Source organism: Microcebus murinus, chromosome 1 (assembly GCF_040939455.1).
Source record: "Microcebus murinus isolate Inina chromosome 1, M.murinus_Inina_mat1.0, whole genome shotgun sequence".
Lineage (NCBI taxonomy): Eukaryota > Metazoa > Chordata > Mammalia > Primates > Cheirogaleidae > Microcebus > Microcebus murinus.
Genome location: NC_134104.1, coordinates 82565446 through 82587992, shown reverse-complemented (window position 1 = coordinate 82587992; position 22547 = coordinate 82565446). Strand labels below are relative to the sequence as shown.

Genomic DNA, 22547 nt, shown 5'->3' with positions numbered 1-22547 from the left:
ATAAACCAAATCTATTTCCATTAATGTTTTTTCTTTTTTCTGATAGAGGAAAAAAAGAAAAACAAAACAAAACAAAACACAAAAACCCTGAAATCTAAATTGGGGTTATTAAAGTGATTTGAATCTTTCAAATGCAGCTATTTCACCAAAGTCTTTTATTTCATCCGTGCACTGTGCTTACCATAAGATGCTTGCTGCATGTAAACGTCAGTGCTTATTCCCATTATTTTGCAGCCATTTTATTCAGCACTGACATAGAATAGAAACATGAATAAAGTATATTCTTTTCAAGCAAGGGATCTGAGAAGTAACACAAATAGCAATGACTTAGTATTTGTAAAAGTGCTGTGAGAAAGAAACAGATTATGTGCCATTCTGGGCAGAAAGGGCTCTATCTCCTTCCTTCGCAGAGCCTTAGAAAAATGCTTTGTTGAAAGGTGAGCTGGCTCTGCAAACCCCTTAAGGACAGGGACCATACCTCATTCATCTTTGTTTCCTTTCCTTCTAAAACTTGGTGAATGCTTAAAACATGCCTATTTAATAATATTGTACACAGATGAGTGAACTCTGAAGCCAAATTTTCTGGTTCAAATCCCATATCTGCCACATGAGGGAATGAGCTTCTAGATTTTAATTATCATTTACAGAAAATTTGTTTTCTCCAAAACGAAGTGTGTGTTTTAATTCTGATGTCATGCTCTCAGTATAACAGAAGAAAAAGTTCTCTATTGAGGACTTTATTTATGGCAGAAGCATCCATAATTGTCTCGCATAGTGAGATGTTCTTTAAAATGATCATCATTCTGTTTTATTAAAAACCAAAACAAAGCAGTAGTCCTGATGCCTAATTATAGTGACTTGTTCGTTAGTGTTCTCATGGACCTCTGTGCACTCACAAAATAAACAAATTGAGGATGGTCATGGTTATTCATGAACTAGAATTTCAGAGTTGGAGGGGCCCTCAGATTATTCTGTGTGTTAATCTCCTTACGCTGGTGAAGAAGCCAAGTGGTTGGGAGGACCTAAATCAGAAGAATGAAAGGCAATGATGAAAAAGATTTGAAATTGTCTGAATTTTTGTATTGACGCATAGTAGGTACTCAATCACTGTACAACCAATAAACAAAAGGGTGAAAAAGTAGACTGAATAATCAACATGTGAAATTATACAAAAGTAAAATGGGATATTTGGGCTTAAATCTATAGAGACAGAGAAATAATGGCTGATAGTGATTTAGGCCACAACAAATGGGAATGACTAATTCAAAGAAAAAAACATTCCTTTCCATAAAAAGCAAGCAAGTGCTGTAGCAGCAGCAACATCATCAGCAACACTCAATATCCCATCTTTTTGTCCTTAATCCTATCCTTAATTTTATTCTAGTGTGTCAATATTATCCCCAGAAAAGTATAGTCATGGTATACCATGGAGAAAATGACTTTGAGCAATGATTATCATTTGAAGTTTTATGTAAATGCATACTACTATCTTCAAAGTTTAAGTTAACTTTTTTTTAAATTAGATGTCAGCTCAGTCCTATGAAATATTTTTGTATGTCTATATCCATCTCTGTCTTCATGTGAATGTTTAAGATCCTGCTCCTGTCTTTAAGGAATTTCTAATTTAAAATAGATGAGATTCACAAGATGCTAACACAGAGCTCCAATTTCCAGACTGACCTTTAATTTGGTTGTTTAATTTGTCCTTGAATATATCTGGTTGGGTTACCATGCAGGAATGAACAGTATAGACAATTCTTGCTGGTTTCTGTATCAAAAGAAGTAGACACATGCCACCAGAGGAGCTGGAGTCAGATTTAGCTTTGGAGGTGACTGTGCTCTCAATAAACACCTGGCCTTGACCTTCACCCTGGAAGTAAATGAAACTGAGCTGCCAAGGACTCAGAGGGTTTTGGATGGATTTTATCACCTTTCTGATGTAAATACTGTACTTATTTGTAAAGTATTATTCTTAAATATTTCTATTTATTAATTTAGTTAATTTACTTGCATCAATATCTGAACATTTTTTATAAATATAATTTTCCACTTATACTCTGGGTTATTTGTTTTGTTAATCCACAGGAATCCTGAAGAACAGGGCATTACAGATTCATGAATCCAAATATTTAACTTAAAATTTTACTGCTAATTTTTTATGTGAGAAGAGTAATGTTTATTAACATGCCATATTTGTATATGAAGTTATATTTCCACAATGAAATGTTATACGACGTTAACACCTATAACAGATTCTCTCTAGTGAGTAAATTGCTGTGTCATGATAAAAGGAAAAAAGATCTGTTTACAGATTTGAGTCTAATTTTTTTGGTCTGAAGGAAATCAGAAGAACCACTATACCACTATATTTTTGACTTATGAATAGCTTGAAATGGCTGTTTACCAAATTTAAATGTTTATCCATCCCTAGACAGAAATATCTTTTATGATTTTCTCTATGCTGTTTCAGGAAAGGGACATTTTCCTCATATAACATCTGGGCTATGAAATAACACTGAAAAAAGAATATATGGATTACTGATTCAAGCCCCAGTGTGCCTCCTCAAGTTTCTCCCTTTCTATATTCCTACAATGTATTTTAAAGCTGGGGTCAGTTTGAATAATGTGAAAAGTTGCCATTTTCAATAGAGGAATTTTTTAAATGATTCTATTTGATCGGGGACTATTTTTCAATACTTAATTCAAAACAATGTACATATCATCCAAATTTATTCTCCAACTGAGTGTTCTACTTCTGTAAGTCATGTACAACTGATCTATTTTTTAAAATACTCATTTTTATACACTTTATACTTAATTATATCTCATTGTGAAAATTCCTGAGAAAATTCCTTATTTCATTTAAATCTGATCTTCCTATATCAGTTTGTTTGTGTGTTTTCTAAATTTTAAATTCCCAAATGAGAGGGATTATCATAAAGCTTTGTTTCTATAAAAGGAGAAGGTGCTCAAAAACATTTGATATCAAATTCATTTGATAATGAATAAGAATTTACTTCTATACACCTGACTTGGATAAGCACCTTTCAGACATGGTTCAGGTTCAGAGAAAGGATCGGTATTCAAAATAAAGAAAAATTAAGATGAAGAATGAGAAGTCAGGGTAGGTAGATATCAGATATGCTGAAGAGATCTTATTCTGCTCTGTGTTTCTCAGATTTTATTTTAACACCCACAGTTTGGAAATCAGATAAGCTTTCCTGGGAGTATGGCCAGAAAATAAATTGGATTTCAGTGATTTATATTTATTATGGCTGTACAGTGTGTCAGGCACTTTATGGAACATATACATTCATTAGAATGTCTTTTCCCTCCAAAGGCAGTGTTCTGATTCCTCATGTATATACCATAGGCCTCATATGAGCAAAAGCCAAACATATAATGTTGTTGCATATAATTTTTTTTATTATACATATGAACTGTGTTGATGATTAGTTTTATACTTGCAATCTTTCCATCATTTGGTAGGTCTGTGCTAATCTTATAATTGAGTGGGTTGGAGCATTTTGGCCAGTGTGTAGTTCATGTAAGAATATTCTAAAAGGAATAACATTGAATGTAGCATTGGGAGGCTAGTCCTCCTTCATCACTAACCAGTTGTAACTGATCGTTACTAGGGTTGACAAGTAACTAACAATCTATGCCTTGGTTGTTAATATAATTGGTCCTTCTGACTTGACAATGTTATCATGAATAAAACTGATGTAAATCAAAGTTATTTTTTTAAGTGAAAAATTCAGGTTAAAGACAATGCCAGTATTTGTGGTTGTGCAGCTGTTTCCAAACTTGTCTTTCATTTTGTCTGTTTTTAGAGAGGAAGAGAAGAACCTCTGTTGGCCTGTGGACCTTATTCCATTCTCTAGGAGAGTAGCTGCTGCTCTGAAAAGAAGCAGGCGAATGCGCAGGAAGCTTGCAGTACAACATTTGGACAGCTCCCATGAAGCTGTCATCCAAGCCTGCCTGTCTTATCTGGTGACATGCAGTCGCTATGCTTCTCAAAGGGCTCCCCCTGCCTCTGGGATGGCTCTCTCAGTTTGCTGCAGACCCGATTTGTTGAAGTTGTCTGGGCTTTTCTTTGTGATCCAGAATACCACATGTGGAGTGTTTGGGCCACTCTATTAAATAAAGGCATTTTGGAGCCACAGAGATCAGAACAACCAAATATATTTCACTATCAGGTGTGGATCATCAATATGTAAAAAGCCATTTCTCCTGGCTCTATGTATTGGTGTATGTTCTAGTTATGTGCATAAAGGACTGGGAAACGAGAGGGAAGAAGGACAATCTTTTCTATTATTAAGAGTTAGGGTAGCATCGGACAGGCTGTGGATAAGGACATGGAATGGGTCATAAAGGTTATTTAAAGCCATGTCAGGGTCAAAATTGGGAATAAAGTCAATAATTTGAACTTCAAATCTCTGGGATTTGTGGTTTCTTTGTAGATTATGATTTACTCATATCATATGCTTACTTAAAGAATGCATGAATACATGCATAAATATTCCTCCCAGTTGATCAGCTTTTTCTGTTCTCCAGTAAATCACTGTTTGCCAAAAACTATCACTGCCCCAAGGTATTAAATTTGTTAGCTTCCTATAAAAGGGTGCTCCTGGCTCTGATTAGAGTTTTAGTCTTTGGTCTTCTACTTTTGACTTACGAGGACACGTTGTTTTAAATTTTCAAACAGCCAATTTCAGTGACTTAAGGTAGAAGCATAGCTATAGGTTCTAGTGTCCAGTTTTTATTTACCATCATATTTCCTCCTTCAACTATCTCTAAATGGGTGTATCAAAAGGCAGTTTACAAAGGGCCTGCATCTGATGCAACTATCCATGAGAATGCCTGTATTTCCTTGGGACTGAGGAAATCAGATACCTGAAAGGAAATAGAAATACTTCCCATGGCAATTTAACTTATTCCACTAATTAGTTTGAGGGTATAATTTCCATTTTGGTCATCTTATTGTAGAATTTTAAACAATAGGAAATGGTGGTGTCAGCTTTAATGAGAAAATATTTATTAATTGAATAATGTTCATCTTTAATAATATAAGGGTATTTCTAAAGCAGAGAATCCAGCATTTAAATTTGACAGCAAATCTGTGTCTTCATTGTCAAGAGTCAGAAATTAAGCAATTAGGCTTTTTGGTTTTTATTTTTATCAAGAGAAAGAGTCTCACATTTGTTGCCCAGGCTGCAATGCAGTGGCTTGATCATAGTTCATTGTAACCTTCAACATCTGGGCTCAAGTGATCCTCCTGCCTCAGCCTCCCAATTATCTAGGACTACAGGTGCCCACTTCCATGACCAGCTAATTAAAAAAATTTTTTTTGTAGAGATAGAGTCTACCTATGTTTTCCAGGCTGGGCAATTAAGCTTTTGAATGAATTATTGCACACTTCATTTTTCTAATTTGGGATGCTCAGATAGGTTAAGAAACTTGTCCAACGTCAGAGAGGTAGGGAATGCTGCAACTTGGATTAATATTTCATCCCCAATTTTTCCCCATGTCTTTGAAAACCAGAAGGAAAATGTGAAGCTCATCTTCTCAGCTAAACGATACCATGATATTCATTTCACTTAAAATAATTCATGGGGAATGAATAACAGATGATTATCACTACATATAATAAGCAAATAATGCAATTAACTGATAAAATATTAATAAAAGTCCAAACTCACACAACAAAATAGTACAACTAAGTAGAAAAGAGTAAAGTAAATATGCAGGCGTCCTCAAACTGCAGCCGGCGGGCCACATGTGGGTGTTTTTGCCCGTTTGTTTTTTTACTGCAAAATAAGATATAAGCAGTGCACATAGGAATTTCTTCATAGTTTTCTTTAAACTATAGTCTGGCCCTCCAACGGTCTGAGGGGCAGTGAACTGGCCCCCTGTTTGAGGACCCCTGTTTTAATGTTATGGTAAAGTTGGATCAACAGGCCCCCAATCCAATTATATATACATATAAATCCAATTATATATTTTTATATATAATATTTTTATGTGATAAACTCTAGATATAATTTACTGAAATTACTATTTTATGGCATTAAGTACTATCTCAAAATGCTAGTTTCTTAAATTTTAGTTTGGAATAATAAAGTTATAGTATCTGGGAAAGATTAAGATTCTATCTAGTCATTTTGTGAATGGCAAAAATGGTGTTCACAGAGATTAAATGCTGTCTCCCAAGTCATATGCTAGTTAGGACAGAAAAAGCCTGGGATATGATTCTTCTGCCTGCTGGCTCATACTCTATCTTTGGTTCTTCATACCTGCCTTTTTATTTTAATCAGACAGGAGTCTGAATATATTACTCAGGAAAAATTGATTTTTAAAGGGAGTAGTTCATTTTAATAATAATTTAATTTCATCTTCAAAGATCCCAGATAAAGTGCCTAATCTATACTGGGACATAGGAATCTTCAGAAATTTAAATCAAGCTAAAGAGATTAATTAAGGCTAATTAAAAGATGAATTAGTTCAATGATCTATTATTTAATCCAACATGTATTTCACACCCACCACGAGCAGACTGTGTGCTAGCCACCAGGGTTAAAAAGATGACCAGGACATAGCCAAGGGACTCCACCCTGCCGGAGAGCAGGGCAAGGGCAATGGAGATGAAGCTCTGCACAGGTTCAGGGTGATATAAGAGGGTAGAGGATGGTGTCTAATAGTCCTGGAGGCTCAGGGAAGGCTCTTTGTAGAAAATAACTCTTTAACTGGATTTTGCAGGATAAGCAAGGATCAGCCAGCTGGGTGAGGTGGTGGTGTTCTGCTCAGAGACAGCATCATTAGAGAAGGCCAGAAGGACTGAAGCACAGGTCCAATTTGGGGAAGTATCTAAAATCTAGTAAGGCTAGAGTCCAGAGTGCTTACGGGGCCCCTGTAGATCAGAAGGCCAGATAAGTAGGCCTTATAAGTCATATCTTATTCTGGAGGCCAGTGTTTTTCACACTTCAGTGTGCATGAAGTTCACCTGTGGAGTGTTAAAGTACAGATTCCCAGACCTCAGCCTCAGGGAGCCTGATTCCATAGGGCTGCAGTGGGGTCCAGGAATCTGCATTTTAATAAGCATACTAGATAACTAGTCTAAAGAAGGCTGCACTTGAATATACTGTTATAAATGATGGTGTACCAGGAAAGGACTTTAAATAGAAGGGTGATATTAAAGAGGAGAGGATGACTTCCAGGTTTCGGACTTAGGTAATCAAGTGGGTGGTAGCGCTATTGGACAATCCAGGAAAATAGGGGAAGAGGTAGGCTTTATGGAGGTTGTTGTTGGTGGTGATGAGTCCATATTTGAACATGTTCACTTTGAATTAGAACTGGTAGCAGTGGTTAGTTAGTGAGACTGGCATTTACTTGTGAGATATAACTGGTTTGTAGATAAATATTGAGATTGAGCATAGATGCCAGATTGATTATGTTTTCAGTTTATTACTTGAACATGTCTTTACCTGCAAACAGGATGATTATCTATATAAGCATTTATTAAAACAGCAGAATTATGTACAGTACAAACCATAGGTAAAATAACAATTATTGATAAATGAGATGCAGAATACTTGTACTTTAGTTCTTAAAATAGAAGATTAATTAATGCTTCCTTGTTATAACATAGAACATATGAATTCTCTTATTTATTAATTTTTAAACCAGAACATACTCACATACATGTGTTAGAAGTTGATTTCTAAAATATTAACAAGATCAGCTGTGAAAAAGAATATTATCTTTATTTTGGTACTTTAAATTTTACATTGGATTGACTGATCAATACTATCACACTCTGATTTTTATGTTACTGTCTGGCCCATGCATGCCTACATTAATTGAAAGTTTAAAATTAATTTTAACAAACTACAGAAAAGTGATTCTATTTTAAATAGCCATCTTATAAATTGAGACTAGTAAGTAAGATCTCTGTATATTTTCTCCACAGTAATCTTGATCCTGCCATTTAGAAGTAGTTCTTGTTCAGCAAAGCTCATATTTTCTCTCCCTATAGAAAATGGATATCTAAGAGTATAAGAAATTAAGAGAACTCTCTCAAATAAATAGCAATTAATTTTTCACTAGTAAAGTCAGGTATTTAAAAGAGGAGTTTTAACAGAAGTTGAAACATTAAAATACAAAACATTTGGTTCACCCCCTTATTATTGTTGAATGCTTTCTAATACCAAACAAAGAACAAAATAAAACATAAAATTAAAATATTTAGGCAAGTGACAGAATTTGAGGAGTAGGGATATTTAGGTTTAGTTTACAAATACAATTGAAGGCTCTGCATACAACACATAGCCACTCTACATTGGGCTTCTGAGCAATATTTACTCCCATAGCCTCAATATTGTTCAGAGTTCTGGAGCATTTCTGATTCTAGGGAGGCTTTCTGCACAGAAAGATGGATGTTTCGTGGCTGTTCTGTATGTACGCCACTAGGCAAGGGTACCCCATCCCACACAAATATACTCTTGAAGTATTAAATATACAAATTTGCAAATGTAGAGCCAAGATAATTGATAAAGCTGTATGGATTTAGCATCTGTCTTGAGTAAATGGGAAGAATGCATCAGAGATTTCTACACTCCAAGGCCACTGAAATGTTGCGGGAAACTTGCAAAACCCTTTGTCCCCTGTTCGTTGAGTCATTTTGCAGTAGCTGAGGTACTGACATGGAGATGTGGCCTGAATTTGCTATGTGGACTCAAGCACTAGAGTAAAAAACAGAAGACCCAGATTCTGATCCTCAGTCCCCAACTGATTTGATGAGGAAGTTTGGGCGAGGCAAACCTGCATGCTACATTCTCTTTATCAGCATGACAGAGATAAAATGTCTATCCTTTGCCAACTTCACTGAGCACTCTAAAGGTTAACTTTTATGAGACTCTCACTTTCACAAAAGTGACTATTGTAGCAGAGATATCAGTATTCTATCACAACCAAGAATCTGCTATATCCAGGATAGCTTTGTAGGAAATTATCTCTTCTTATTTGCAGAGTGGGGAAGAGAAGTATGGCAGCATGTCCTCTGAAGAATTAGGAGAGGTTGATCTTTGGCTTTGTAAGAAATATCAAGCATCTTGATGTTAGAAAGTTTTAAAATTTATTTTTCATGATATGGTTAGTAGTAAACTGGGGCAATTTACCATGACCAGGCACTCATAGATACATTGTATCACTAATTACAGGACTGATAATAATGGAATCCTAGACCTGGAAGGAAAGCCAGTAATCCTCTAAACTGACCACCTTCCCTAAAGGACTCAGCAAATACATCTAATCTATGTTTGAATATATTTAGTAAAATAGAGCAAATTTCTTCACCTTTAACCACTCACCTGCACACACACACACAGACACACACACACACACGATCCTTGGTAGAGAAAGCTGTGGTGCAAAGATGTCTGGATGAGCAGGCACAAGTCAGGACTGACATTCAACCCTCTGCTTCACATGCCAAGTTGTGTGCTTGCGTGTAGGATTGTGTTCTCCAGGAAAAAGGGCAGTCTTTGTGTGTTTGGACCACCCAGAAAGGGTGCAATTTAATAATTTGTCCAGAGATAGTACATGTCACCGGCATTGTTATTTCTTCTCTCCTAATAGAAAGGCCTCTGCTTTGACATGTGATTTTTAAATCTTCTTTATTGTAACTGAATGGGAAGATTCACTTATCCATATTTCAGGCTCACAAATCAGAGAAACTGTGGGAGGTGTAATAAGATCTGTAGGTTCAGACAGGCCCACCAAATAGTCCACTCGAAGGCCATAGTGAGTGCAACTCCTTCCTTGGATCCTTGGAAAACTACATGTGTACATGCATATGCACATGTGTCTGTGTGTGTGTGTGTGTGTGTGTGTGTGTGTGTGTGTGTGTAACTGGAGAGGCCAGCACTGGGGACATAAGCAACCTTTACAACTGGTGTAAGCAAATGACAGGGCAGTTCCAACTGTGATGTTCTGTCATGGTCTTAGTGGTCTCAGGGGTGTGTGTGTTAGCATTATTACCAAAATCATTGTTGACAGCTAGCTGACATGGTGAAGAGGTGTCATGAACCTTAGAGGGATGGATTCTAATTCCAAATGACCTTGGTTAGCTGGAGATATAGTTAGAAACCATTAGAAGAATCTATTATATTTCTAAATTTGCAGCCCCAGATTGTCCTCAGGCTTTAAAGAGGTTGAACCCATTAAACTGTGTAGACTGCTTTGACAGTGGAGTGTTGGTTAATTACTGTGGCAATATAATTATAAGGTTTATAAGGTTTCCCTGTAATTGATTCCCTTTCAAGTGTGTGGAAACTTCACTTGATGTGCGTTTGCTCCTGAAACTCATGGGAATAGACCAAATCTTCCTCCTGGGGCCGTGTGTCTTAGAATCAAGGAGACCATCCCAGATGCACTTTGGAGTCCTTATTCAGGACAGTAAGAACTCTTCTGAGTATTCACACATTCATTCACTCTTTCATTCTTTCTTCCATCAATTCAATCATCAGTTCATCCATTCATTCAATAAGTACCACACTAATAGTATATAATACCTAGCACTACTAGTCTCCAGGGATATAAAGATATATTGAATACAGTCATTGCCATGGATGGGCTTATAAGTAGTTCGGGAGACTGACAAAAAAAAATAATTAAAGCTATATGTTAATTGTGGTATTATCAATGCACATAAAGCCCTAAGGAAGCATTGAGGAAGACAGCTTTAATTCTGCACTGCTGGGTGAGGGGGTCGTGGTGCAGACCTGCACTCACTGAGGAGGTAACATTTGATTAGGATTGTGAAGGATGAGTAAATATCCAGATTGTATGGAAAGCAAAGGTTTGGGATTGAGGAAATGAAAAGCAAAATTCAGAACTGTGAGGACACAAGCAAAGTAAGCAGTGCCACCATTGTGAACAGCTAGGTATGACAGGCACTGCTGTGGCTAAACTCTTTCTTCCACACACGACGTGAATAAAATCCTTTGCCAGCTCAATAAAAACATAACAGCTAGCATAATTGAGAAATTATTATAAGCTAAGTCATTTATACTTCATTATCTCATCTGGTCCTTACAAAATTATCACAACTTGTGCATACTTTTCTAATCTCCATGTCACAGATGAGGAAAGTGGGGGTTAGAGAGAATAAATTGGGAGCAAGATCACACAGATACTATGGGGTGAAACCAGGATTTGAACGTGGGCTGTCTGATGCTGGAGCAGAAACTCTTAACCAATATGTATTGCTGCCTCTTCAAAAGTGAGGGATTTATTAAGCGATGTACAATGCAGGTCATCAAAAGCCTTTCAACATACTTTTTTTTTAATTTTGGGAAGCAATTAATTCAAGAAGTCTGAGCCAGCAAGACCCAGCTCCCAGTTTCCTCAAATGTGAAATGAGAAAGTTGTGCTATGTGAACTCTAAAGACCTTTATACGTCCAAGATTGTATTATTTTAATTTTATTTTTCCCCAAGCTTAAGAAACTTTCTTTCTGTCTTACATAAACCTTCCTAAAAACTTATATAAGAGACTGCATATCAATATTAATGACTCAAATGCACACGGCATCTTTATTATAATCATCCTTTAGATGAATATGAAACGATAATGTGTCCAGTATTCAACATTAAATGCCTGCATATGGAGGGAAAAGATGTTCTTATCAGTAAGGTACATGATATGTATTTTAATACCTGATTAATGACAGAGTTCTTCACATGTCTCTTTCCAATTTCTCAAAACGGAGAGGAGTGAGCAGTAGATGGACATTGATGAATGACACAGGGATCATTCTGCTTCTTCACTACATGATTTAATAAGCCAATATACTCTAATTGTACCACCTTCCCCTAGCAGCCTGTATGCAATGGCAGGTAGTACCAAATAAACACAGGCTTGAAGAGAATTATTTCATCTCTTATTCCTCAATGCAGACCAGACTCTAGTCAAGTCAAGATAGAGAGCTAGATGTCTATTCAGTATCTAAACATGTTAGAGCGGACATTTACCTTTTATAAGAAAAACCAAAAAAACCTTTCTTAATTCTAAGCACTATTTCTACATTTAAGAACTTGCCCACTTTTTTAGTCTTAGTTGAGAAGCTGACAGGCACTTTTGCTGACCATCTTGAAGCTAGGGGAGGGATGTGTGCACAAATAGCTATACCTGCTCGCACTTCGAAATGGGATTTGGGACACGCAGAAGGGGTCATGGTAGAGAATCTGCCTTGGCAGTGAGGGGCAGCAGCTGAGGCTCCAACTGGGGTCTCCATGGGCAACAGGCAGTAGAGGTGCAGTGGCTGAGCCAGTGCCCAAGTCTGCTGGGTGAGTGCCCAAGCTCTGCTGTGCCTCGCTCTGTGAGGGCAGCAGTGGGGTCCACGCTGGCCTAGCTCAGGGTTTGGCTTGTGCTCTGCCCCTGCCTGTTGCCTCCTCCACCCCTAGTCTAGTTCTAGACGTCTGTTAGTGCCCCAATGTACTTAATTTTTTACATTAAAAAAACGTTTATATTTTGAAATAATCTCTCTAGCTTACAAAAAAAAATGGCAAGAATAGTACAATGAACTCCCATATACTTGTCCTAGATTTACCAATTTTAAACATTTTGCTATATTTGCTTTATGATTTTCTCTCTCCTCTGCCCCCCAGGCTACTCTTATTATTTTGTGAATCATCTGAGAGTAGGTTACATACATAATGCCACTTAACCCCTTCATACTCTATGTGTATGTCCAATGATCAAGGACATTCTCTTACATAGATACAGTGTAGTTATTCAATTCAAAAAACTTAACACTGATATAATACTATCCTAATCCCCGGTCTGTATTCAAGTTTTGTCAATAGTGTGTGCCAATGGTGTCCTCTATAGCAATTTTCTTTCCTAGAACATGATCCAGTCTAGGATCATATATTACATTTAGTTGTCATATCTCCTTAGTCTCCTTTTAATTTGCAACAGCTTCTCTACTTTTCCTTGTTTTTCATGACGTTAATATTTGGGGAAAACACGATCAGTTTATTTTATAGAATATACCTTATTTGGGGCTTGTCTGAGGTTTCCTCATAATTAGATTCCAGTTGTGAATTTTTAGCATGATTATTACCTGACTGATGCTGTCTCCAAATCACATCCAGAGGCACATGCTATCCATCTTTCCTTTATTGGCAGTGTGGATTTTGATTACTTAGTTAAGGTTTGTCCTATTTAGCCTTTGAAAAGTTACTATTTTTTCCTTTTGTAATTCATGGGGGATACTTCAATGTTATATAACTATCCTGTTCCCAATCAAATTGCTTTCGTCCTCAGATTTAGCATCTATAGATCATTCTTATTTGAATCATTTTTTCTATGATGACTGCAAAATGGAGATTTTTCTATCTTCATCATTTCTTCTATGCTTATTATTTTAAAAAATATACTCTTAATAAATCCCCTTTCTGCTTAAATTAAAACCAGAGTTGGTTTCTGTTACTTACAGCTACAAACTCTGGAATGAATTATTTGTATATTTAGGCAACTGATGCCAAGAACCTGTCAAATCAGTTCATTCAAATGGTCAATGTAATCCGTCCACGCAGAGACACCCTGAGAACAAGAAATGATACAAATTTTATGGTACTTCATTCCACTTTTAAAACACACTTACACGCAGGAATTTCTTCTATTGTCAGCTGAATGACTGCTAAAACTGAACATATAAAATATCAACTAGTTATACTACAACATAAAAACAAAAAATTATTAATTTTAGTGATGAAATGCTAAACATTTAGGTATGTGGAAATGCCTAGTGGTTTATTATAATGTTTACTTTCCATTTAGATTTTTGAATGTCATGGGCATCAAAATAAAGAATAATGGTGTACTGGAAATAGTATACCGGGATAAAGCAGACTTCATTCCAGTATCAGCTCTGCTAACTAACCAGTGTGTGGCTTTTTGAACAAATCTATTAGCCTTTCTGGATCTCAGTTTCCTCATCTGTGAACCAAAACCTTCTCAAAGGTCCTTTAGACTAAGAATTCTATGACCTCAAAACTGAACATTAGCATAACTGTTGGAGAAATAAAGAACTGTTAACCTAGAAAATTCTAATCAGCACATTTGGATCCAAGATTATTTTGGTATAAGGACCAAACATCTGTGAAATAACTCCCAAGTGATTCAGAGAATAGAAATGTCGGAACAATTTAATACAGAGAAACTACAGAAGTTTTAGGTTTTCTGAGTAGATATCATTCCCAAGAGACAAATAATCTCACAGTGCTTGGAACTGGTCAGATGCAATCATATCTTGGATCGAATCTTGAGCAGCGTGTCTTATTATTTGGAGGACCATGCTTTCATGGAGCTATTTAAATATCAGAAATGTCATTATGAGAAATAATTGGGTGAACTGGGCTGTTTATCTTGGAGAAGAAAAGATTTAAAGGAATGAGGACATAATAGTTCTCTAAATATTTGAAGATTTGTTTTATTTAGATGGAACAGTGTAGGTTTGTTGTGTGTTTTTCCAGGAGGAAAAACCACAATCATTTGAGTGGCCATTACAAAGATGTTTTATTCGAGTATAGTTATGAAGTTGCTGTTGTCAGCTCCTCTTTCAGAGACTTCATCATGCCTCCATGATGTCAGAAAGCTACCCAAGAATTAAGCTTTTTGCTAGGGTCTCAGCTCAATAGATCAGACATTGTTCTCTATGTAGAGGTTTTTCAGACCAGTGCTTCTCAAATGTTAATGTGTGTATATATCACTGGGTTCCTTGAAAAATTCAGTTTCTGATTCAGTAGGTCTGGGTTGCAACATGAGATTCTGCATTTCCAACAAGCACCACCTGCCAAATCAAACATTACATTCCTGTGTGATCAGAGGATATCATTCAGGGTGGGCATGCATATTATAGTTAACACCCATATGAAAAGAGGTGAAGGGATGCTTTGCAGTCCTAGCAGCTTCATTTGCTCATGGTGTTTTAATTGTTCTTTTTTCTTATTTCCTTAAGGAGGTTCCATATTTTCTGACCTTTTACCATTTCTGATCACTTTCATGATGGTACTGGCAGGGCTCTGTCTGATGCCCACCTATGTACTATCCAATAAACAGGGAATATTTCCCTAGGAAATGCTGGATTTTGCAAGTCATTACTTAAGTTGACTACAACCATTTTGATAGGACACAGACATGCACACACAAATATACATAGTGTGTGTGGTCTTTCTTACTCTGCTTTTTACTGGATTTCTTCCACAAGGCGTAATGGTCTTGGAACAAGGCACTGTGTGTGCACAGAGTCACTGTGCTCTGCTTACTCATCAGCTCTCCCTTCACCCTAGACCTCTTCCACGTCCGGGTAGGTATCTTGCCAAACTGGGTGCCATATGTGGTACCTTCTTATTGTCACCACCTTGAGGAAACTTTTTGCCTTATGTTGTTATGATATCAAGGATATACAGAACAATTCTATCCTTTTCCTAAATAATAGCCCTTCGAATACTTATATAGAGTCATAATGGTCTCCCTGAGTCTTTAGTTCACACAAACATCCCCAGTTCCTTCAATCATTACTCATATGGCATGGTTATGAATTCCTCTCCCATACCAGTTGCTTTAAGAACCACATGATTTTCAAGAGGGTGTATGGGAGTGGGAATTTTGTGGCTCCCTAGGTAGATTTCTGTCATCATAACAGGACCAATCTTCTCTTGGAATCTCCATGATTCATAGATCACCATATGGCATTCTGTTTGGGGAAAAATATGTTGCTACATCAAATTTCACTTGCAGGGTTTTTCTGGAAGTTTTGTCTGTTTTCCAGAGGTATGTGCACACAAGCAGGGACTTTGGGGAGTTGTGTATGCACCTGCAATGCAAACTATTTCACTTGGCTCAGGTTTACCATTTTCAGAGCTGCTGGCAGTGTTCTGTGTACTTCTCTTGAATGAAATGGTGAATAAACAGCCTCTTCCTATCTAAATGAGCTCATTATTTTTCATCTGTGCAATTTCTAACAGTGATTGCCTAAAAACAATCCAAAACTATGGTATATTTAGTGAAATCTTATATGGAGTATGATATTGATTTATCTAATGGAGTTTTAATAGAAGAAATAGTATACTGGTTACTAACTAATAAGGATCAGTCAAATATGACATTCTAAGACAACATTGGTAGTGTGTTACATTATACCTTGAGTTCTTTTTTTTTTTAATTTTTTTTTTTTGAGACAGAGTCTCGCTTTGTTGTCCAGGCTAGAGTGAGTGCCGTGGCGTCAGCCTAGCTCACAGCAACCTCAAACTCCTGGGCTCAAGCGATCCTCCTGCCTCAGCCTCCTGAGTAGCTGGGACTACAGGCATGCACCACCATGCCCGGCTAGTTTTTTTTATATATATATCAGTTGGCCAATTAATTTCTTTCTATTTATAGTAGAGACGGGGTCTCGCTCTTGCTCAGGCTGGTTTTGAACTCCTGACCTTGAGCAATCTGCCCGCCTCAGCCTCCCAAGACCTAGGATTACAGGCGTGAGCCACAGCGCCTGGCCATACCTTGAGTTCTGAACAATCAGTATTTGTCTTAATATTTAACCAATAGAGTATTAACTATTAATATTTTCCTGTTTGTATTCTGTATAATATAGTAATATAATATATAAGATATAATAATCTTTCTTAGCAGACTGGGAAAGGAAGTGTCCCATTTTGTATCCCTAGTAAAGGGAATGGCATAGGTGAGTTGGGATAGAAGGGGATGAAGTAGGGGTGAAGGAAGGAGTCACTGAAATAAATGTAACCCCCAATTCATAGCACTCTGGTTTCCCATCTATGGGCTACATGCTATAGTTCAAGATATCCAAGATATTTTATCTTTTAGAAATCCTGAATTATAAAAAGGGGGATACTTGTTTTAGAAATTTAGCAATCTGTCTTCTCCATCAGCATATTTGAAATCACATCGTTTTTTAGATGTTTCAAACATTTAGATTGGACTTAGGTCTCTTAATGGGGAAACACTAGTCTGGGGTTTACCTTTACATTTAGTGCAAGAAACACACACTGATTATCTTATAAATGTATCAAGAAATTAATTCCAAAATATAAAACCTTTTAACAGCTCTAGCTGTTGGAAACATGTGATCTCAATGAAAAGTGTAAAAAAGCAGCCTGCCAGATGTTTTGACTACATGGTACATCACATCTTAATGTTTCCAAGGTTGGCAGTGGCAATACTAGAGATTCGAAATTTTAGAATTAACAAGTTCTATTTTAACCTTTTCTTATTCTTTATTTTCAAAAATGTTTTATATTTAAAATATTTATATACTGGAATTTTTGCTTTCAAACACATGTTTTTAGGAAGAATGTTTATAAACCATAAATAAAATTAACAAAGACCATACTGTGTTTTTTATAGTATATATAAACTGTTGGCCAATGTGGCTGCGGAATGAGATTTTCAGGTTAATCAAATATTCTGCAAGATTCTACCATGACTATTATGATTTTTAAGTGTTAAAAGCTAAACATTACACCCATAATGAACATGATTCATTTGTGACTATAAAGGAAGGTGCTTCAGAATCTTGCTGGAGCTTGTGTCATAATTTTGAGCATCAGCTTAATTGTACATGCATTTACTTCCATGGAATAATATTTAATATTTCAGGCAACAAATTCATTATATTAATGCTCATCATTACTCATAGAAAGACTATTGAGAAATCAGGCCAGGTGCCATTTAAACTGGGGGGTTGAGAAAGGGGATGGCAGCAGCTACCACTCAGCAACCCCAAACACAATACAACCAACCTCAACATTGATCGTTGTCCAGAAAAAGTCATCCCTGCTCCCCACCCCAAACTAATCTCAAAGATTTTCCTCTGAAAATGCAAATACCATTGTTGGATGTGTGTGTGCGCAATGTATTGGTATGGGTTATATATCTTTGTTAGCAGTTAAAGCCTTAATCATGGGTTAACAGTAATAATAATAAAAAAAAAGGCACAGCATAGAAAAGGGTGGCATCAGGAAAAAAGTGGATCTGTTAGAGAGGTGGAAGTATCCCTGATAAATATCATCTGGTTTATGTAGTTTTACTGAGGGCCTCAATTATGACAATCTGCTGTTGAGGATGTTGGAAATAATATCCTATAATCTCACCTTGGATTGATTTCTTACATGCATTGTTTCTAGTGAACTTAAATAAATCTCTAGTGGCCAGATCTAATATGTTAACAAAATTTAAATACCTAAGCTGCTCCTCTTCATGAAGATTTTAAGAAAAAGTTTAAGTAAGGTCATAAATAAAGACAAACACGAAACCCCTCTGGGGGAAAACAAAATGGATACTTTTAGAGGTGTTAATAATCTTATAATTTTTGTCATTTAAATTTTCTTTAGTTTATGTCTTGTGGAGCTAGAGTGTGTGGAATGATTCCTCAGACAGCTTGAATAAGTAAAAAGTGCCTGTTTTGAATGCCTATAGTAAAGATAAGTTACAACTACAAATAGATTTTTTTGTTTGCTTTCTGAACTTTCTTTTATAACCAAAAAAATTACTGTGAATTCTTCAATAACAACAAAACATTCTTAGTTTGGAATTGAAATTATATTGCTTTGTAGTTATACTGTCCCAGGAAAAAAACAAGTTTGGTTAAGAAAATATTCTGAGAAATGTAATAATTTTGCTCTATCTGGCAGTGTTAACTCATATGCACACATGCAAATAAGCATCTCAGCTCTGAGCATACAGAAGTATCGTAGATCATCTATGAGCAATAGAGAGTTTTGTCAGAACTGATGCTAAAGTATATTTAATCATTATTGGTTCCCTTGGTCAAAAGGGAAAAGAAGTAAATCTAAAACAGTCACTAAAGAAACAACCTTTATTCAAGTTACTGGGGTGATTAATTCCCCTCGGAAATAATTGGTGAGGCAGTTGGAAAACAACACAACTCCAGGACCTGCTCCTGCAAAATATACCTGTGGCATTTACAATGAAAGCAAAAATATATGTTACTCTATGTTCTGTTTACATGTAATATATGTCAATTTTTATCTTCTAATGAACCAGCAGAACAAGCCAAATGTTCATTTTTAAAAGTTTGTGGCTTCTAAAATGAATTCAGATTCTACCATAGACCAGATGAATTAGCCATATGTATAAGAATTAATAGACTTTATTTGCAAAATCATTAAGTTGCAAAAACAGAGGCACCACAGGGTTTTTAAATTAGACTATTTTTAAAGGCTTCATGTGAACACCTGCCCCACTCCAGATTGCTTATTTACAAAACACTTTATTTTAAAATCTCTTGGATAGAGAAAAGAGAAGAATTAGAAGGCATAGCAAATGATTGCAAACATTTGTTTCACTCCTGTTTTAAGGTATCAGCCAAGCAACACCAGTGTTTCAAATAAACTTCAAAGTTGGCAGATATATTAGTAAATCTGCTCATCCCCTGGTCCACCTTACTAAGTATGTATATAGATTTTTAATTACAAACATTTTGGAGTGTTTGGACTATGTTTCCTCTGATCTGTGGTTAGAGTCAGGTACACACAGGAAGATGATACTATCTCTGATAAGAAAATGTTCTTTAAATATATGAACACAATAGAAATTTCATCTATATGCTAAATAATATAGTTTGGTGAAGAGATTGGTGAACAGTTTAAAAATGTAGACAAACAAGTATATCAGGTTTTAATAGGTGTTATTTTTGGCGGGGGGGGGGGATTCCTATTCAGATGATGATATTGTTGAATAGCTACTAAACATACCTACCAAGGCCTTCAACATTTTATGTTTAACATTAATGGTCAATAGTAAATAGGAAAAAAATATTGCACTTTGAAATTTTGGCAAGCATATTGATTACAGTCTTTATTTAGTAATGTTTTCAAGTTAAGCTTGGCAACAAAAATTTGTGAGTGTTACTGCAAGCCGTCTTATTTGCTGTTACAGCAGTGCACGAGCAAAAAACATTAAATTGGGAGGATATTCACAGTTTTATATTTCGTCTTTTCTTTCAAAGTGAAATTAAACCTCAGACATTGTTCCAGGCAATTCAAGTTTCAATAACATACTGGTTTGAAATATTCAGAAAATTGAGTTAAAATTGTTTTGGGGTGCATGGATTTGCCAGATTATTGCTTAAGTTCTTTATTGACAGTAACATATTTTTTAAACAAAAAAAATCATAGAAAGTTTTTGTAAATTGCTCTAAGTAGTTGATTGCTAATTTTGTGTGAATTAGGAATTTTCTGAGGATTGGCTCTATTTATTAAAATTGTCCTATTTTACCCTTCTGAAGAAACTGTTTAGGGATAATGAATATATAATATATAAAATTTTAAGTATAATTCTTAGGTGAAGATGAAGCATAAAATTACAGTAATAATTTCCTGTTAATTTTTTCACAGTCTGTTTGAATGCTTCTTTTTTACTAAACTTTCCAGTTAGTGTAGCTTTTATAATAAACATGCAGATCATATTTATTATATATATTTAAAAATATACTACAGCCACTAATTGTTGTCTATCAAATGTGATTTAATTCCATTAATAATTTTCAAAACAGGATGATGTTAGTAATACAAGAAATGCTTTTGGAATTCTGACAGTGCATATTTAGAATTCTTATAAAACTTAGGAATACAATACTGTTTTCTATGGAGGTAAATTACAGTCTAAAATAATTTTCCTGAGACCTGGAAATTAAATATCAGGTAATACTAAGTCATGAATGCAACAGCACAGTTATTTATCCTTAATTGCTCTAAAAGACACGGTAGCAACATTCTCAATATTCACATGTTACACACCAGGATAAAGGCACCACATATGATGACTGTGTTTGACTATCTTAGGAACGGAAAGGAAGCTCAAACATCAAATCTGATGACTAAACCATTTAGGAGCAAGAAAAAGATCTCCGTTATACTTTAGGAAGCTGAGTTAGTATTTCATTTTTCTCCCAAAGCATACATCTGCCTTTATAAGGGAGAACCAACCATATGAATGAGAACTGGAGTCAAGGTTAAAGTAATCTTGCCTAAGAGAGTAGAGTGTTTGCATCGGAAAGAAGCCGCGGCTCAGTTCAGACGAACAGTAATAACAACCAGAGGCAGCACTTCGCCTGGAAAACATTAGAGCCTCTTGGACATGTGTTTGAAATTCATCCTCCCAAGTCATCCTGTGACTATTGGGATAGGAGACAATGTCCCATCATGGGAAAGGGGAAAAATTCAGCACAAACCATCTTTAAAAATAACACTTAAAAAATAGGAAAGTGGCAAACTGTTTTAACTGTCAAGAAACCTTTACAGATGGGTAAAGGACAAGCTTTGTCTTTCCTATTATTGTTTGCCCTTCAGTTGACATACATGCCGAGATGCATCAATAGGATTACAACGGAAACACGGTCATCTCCAGGGTTTCCTCTGTTTGGATTCCTTGATCCTGTTTAAAGGAACAGGCTCAGGGAATGCACAGAAAACAAACTTCCCCGGTCGAAGTTCTGAGGTCTTTCCTCCCCCTTCTCCCACCCACGGAAACCCATCCAGTTTTACTGGACGGAAATGTCATGGTCATGTTGCACCACTTCACTTGTTGAGTTGTGTGAAGGCAGCACTTGACCACAGTAACTTGGTGAACCGCCCTGCTCTTAAATGAGCCCCCCAGATTTCTCTCCAGCTTCATAGAAACGTCTTACCTGCATGTGTCCCTGGTACATTCTGCTTCGGCTTCTTCAGGGCTCCCTGAGGCCGCCGGATGCTTTCCCCAGTGTTTACTTGCACACCCAAAGAGAGGAGAAGGCAGCGTGCGCGCTGGGCTCTCAGAGGGTGCCCGAGCCCCCTCGAAGCGCCAGGAACCCCGCCGGCGGCGGCCCGGGCAGCGCTGCGGACTGCCGGGAACTGTTCCCGGCTCCGGTGCTGAAAGCGGGCGCGGGAGAGCGCGCGGGAGACGCGAGGAGCCCGGCCGGCCACGCTCTCCTGCGGGCGCAGGTCCTGCTCTCTAAAACTCACTCCTCCACTGAACTCTTTCTCGCTTCCTGCCAGGCCGCCTCATGTCTCTCGCACTCTCCTCGCCGCGAACCCCTCCTTCTCCCAGCCCTGACGTGAGCGCCTACACCAGCCGCCGCAGCTGCCGAGCGGGGCGCGCGCCGCCCTCCCGGCCGCGTCCCTGCCGAGAGGCCGCGGGGCCGGACACGCGCGCGCGTTCCCGCTGGGGCCGGGAGCGGCCCGAGGGCGGCTCCGGGAGGCGCGCGCTCCCCCGCGCGCATACTCGGGGGTGCGCGCGCGCGCGGCGGCCGGCCAGCTGCCCGCGGGCGGGGGTCGCGCTTGTTAAACGCCGGGCGCTGGGCGTGCAGGTGCAGCGTCGGCTTGCAGGGCGATGCTAGCGGGGTGTTGGCCAGCTGGAAGAAAAGTGGAAGGAAATGCATTGTCTCTCTGAGAGCCATCCATACCGACCGAGCCGTTATCCTACAGACAATAGGCTGAGAGTGGGGCTTTCGGAAGAGTTTACTTT

At 37.3% G+C, this 22547-nt stretch overlaps 1 protein-coding gene across 4 annotated transcripts in view; it reads right to left on the bottom strand.

The window, feature by feature from the left end:
- PEX5L (peroxisomal biogenesis factor 5 like) overlaps positions 1-22223 on the bottom strand; it is a 215719-nt gene extending 193496 nt beyond the window's left edge. For all 4 annotated transcript variants that reach the window (XM_012736993.2, XM_012736997.2, XM_012736996.2 and 1 more), the window contains exon 1: positions 21733-22223. In XM_012736993.2, the coding sequence (XP_012592447.1) occupies positions 21733-21753 (21 nt within the window). In that variant the 5' untranslated portion in view covers positions 21754-22223. The remainder of the gene's footprint in view (positions 1-21732) is intronic.
- Positions 22224-22547: the final 324 nt, after the last annotated feature.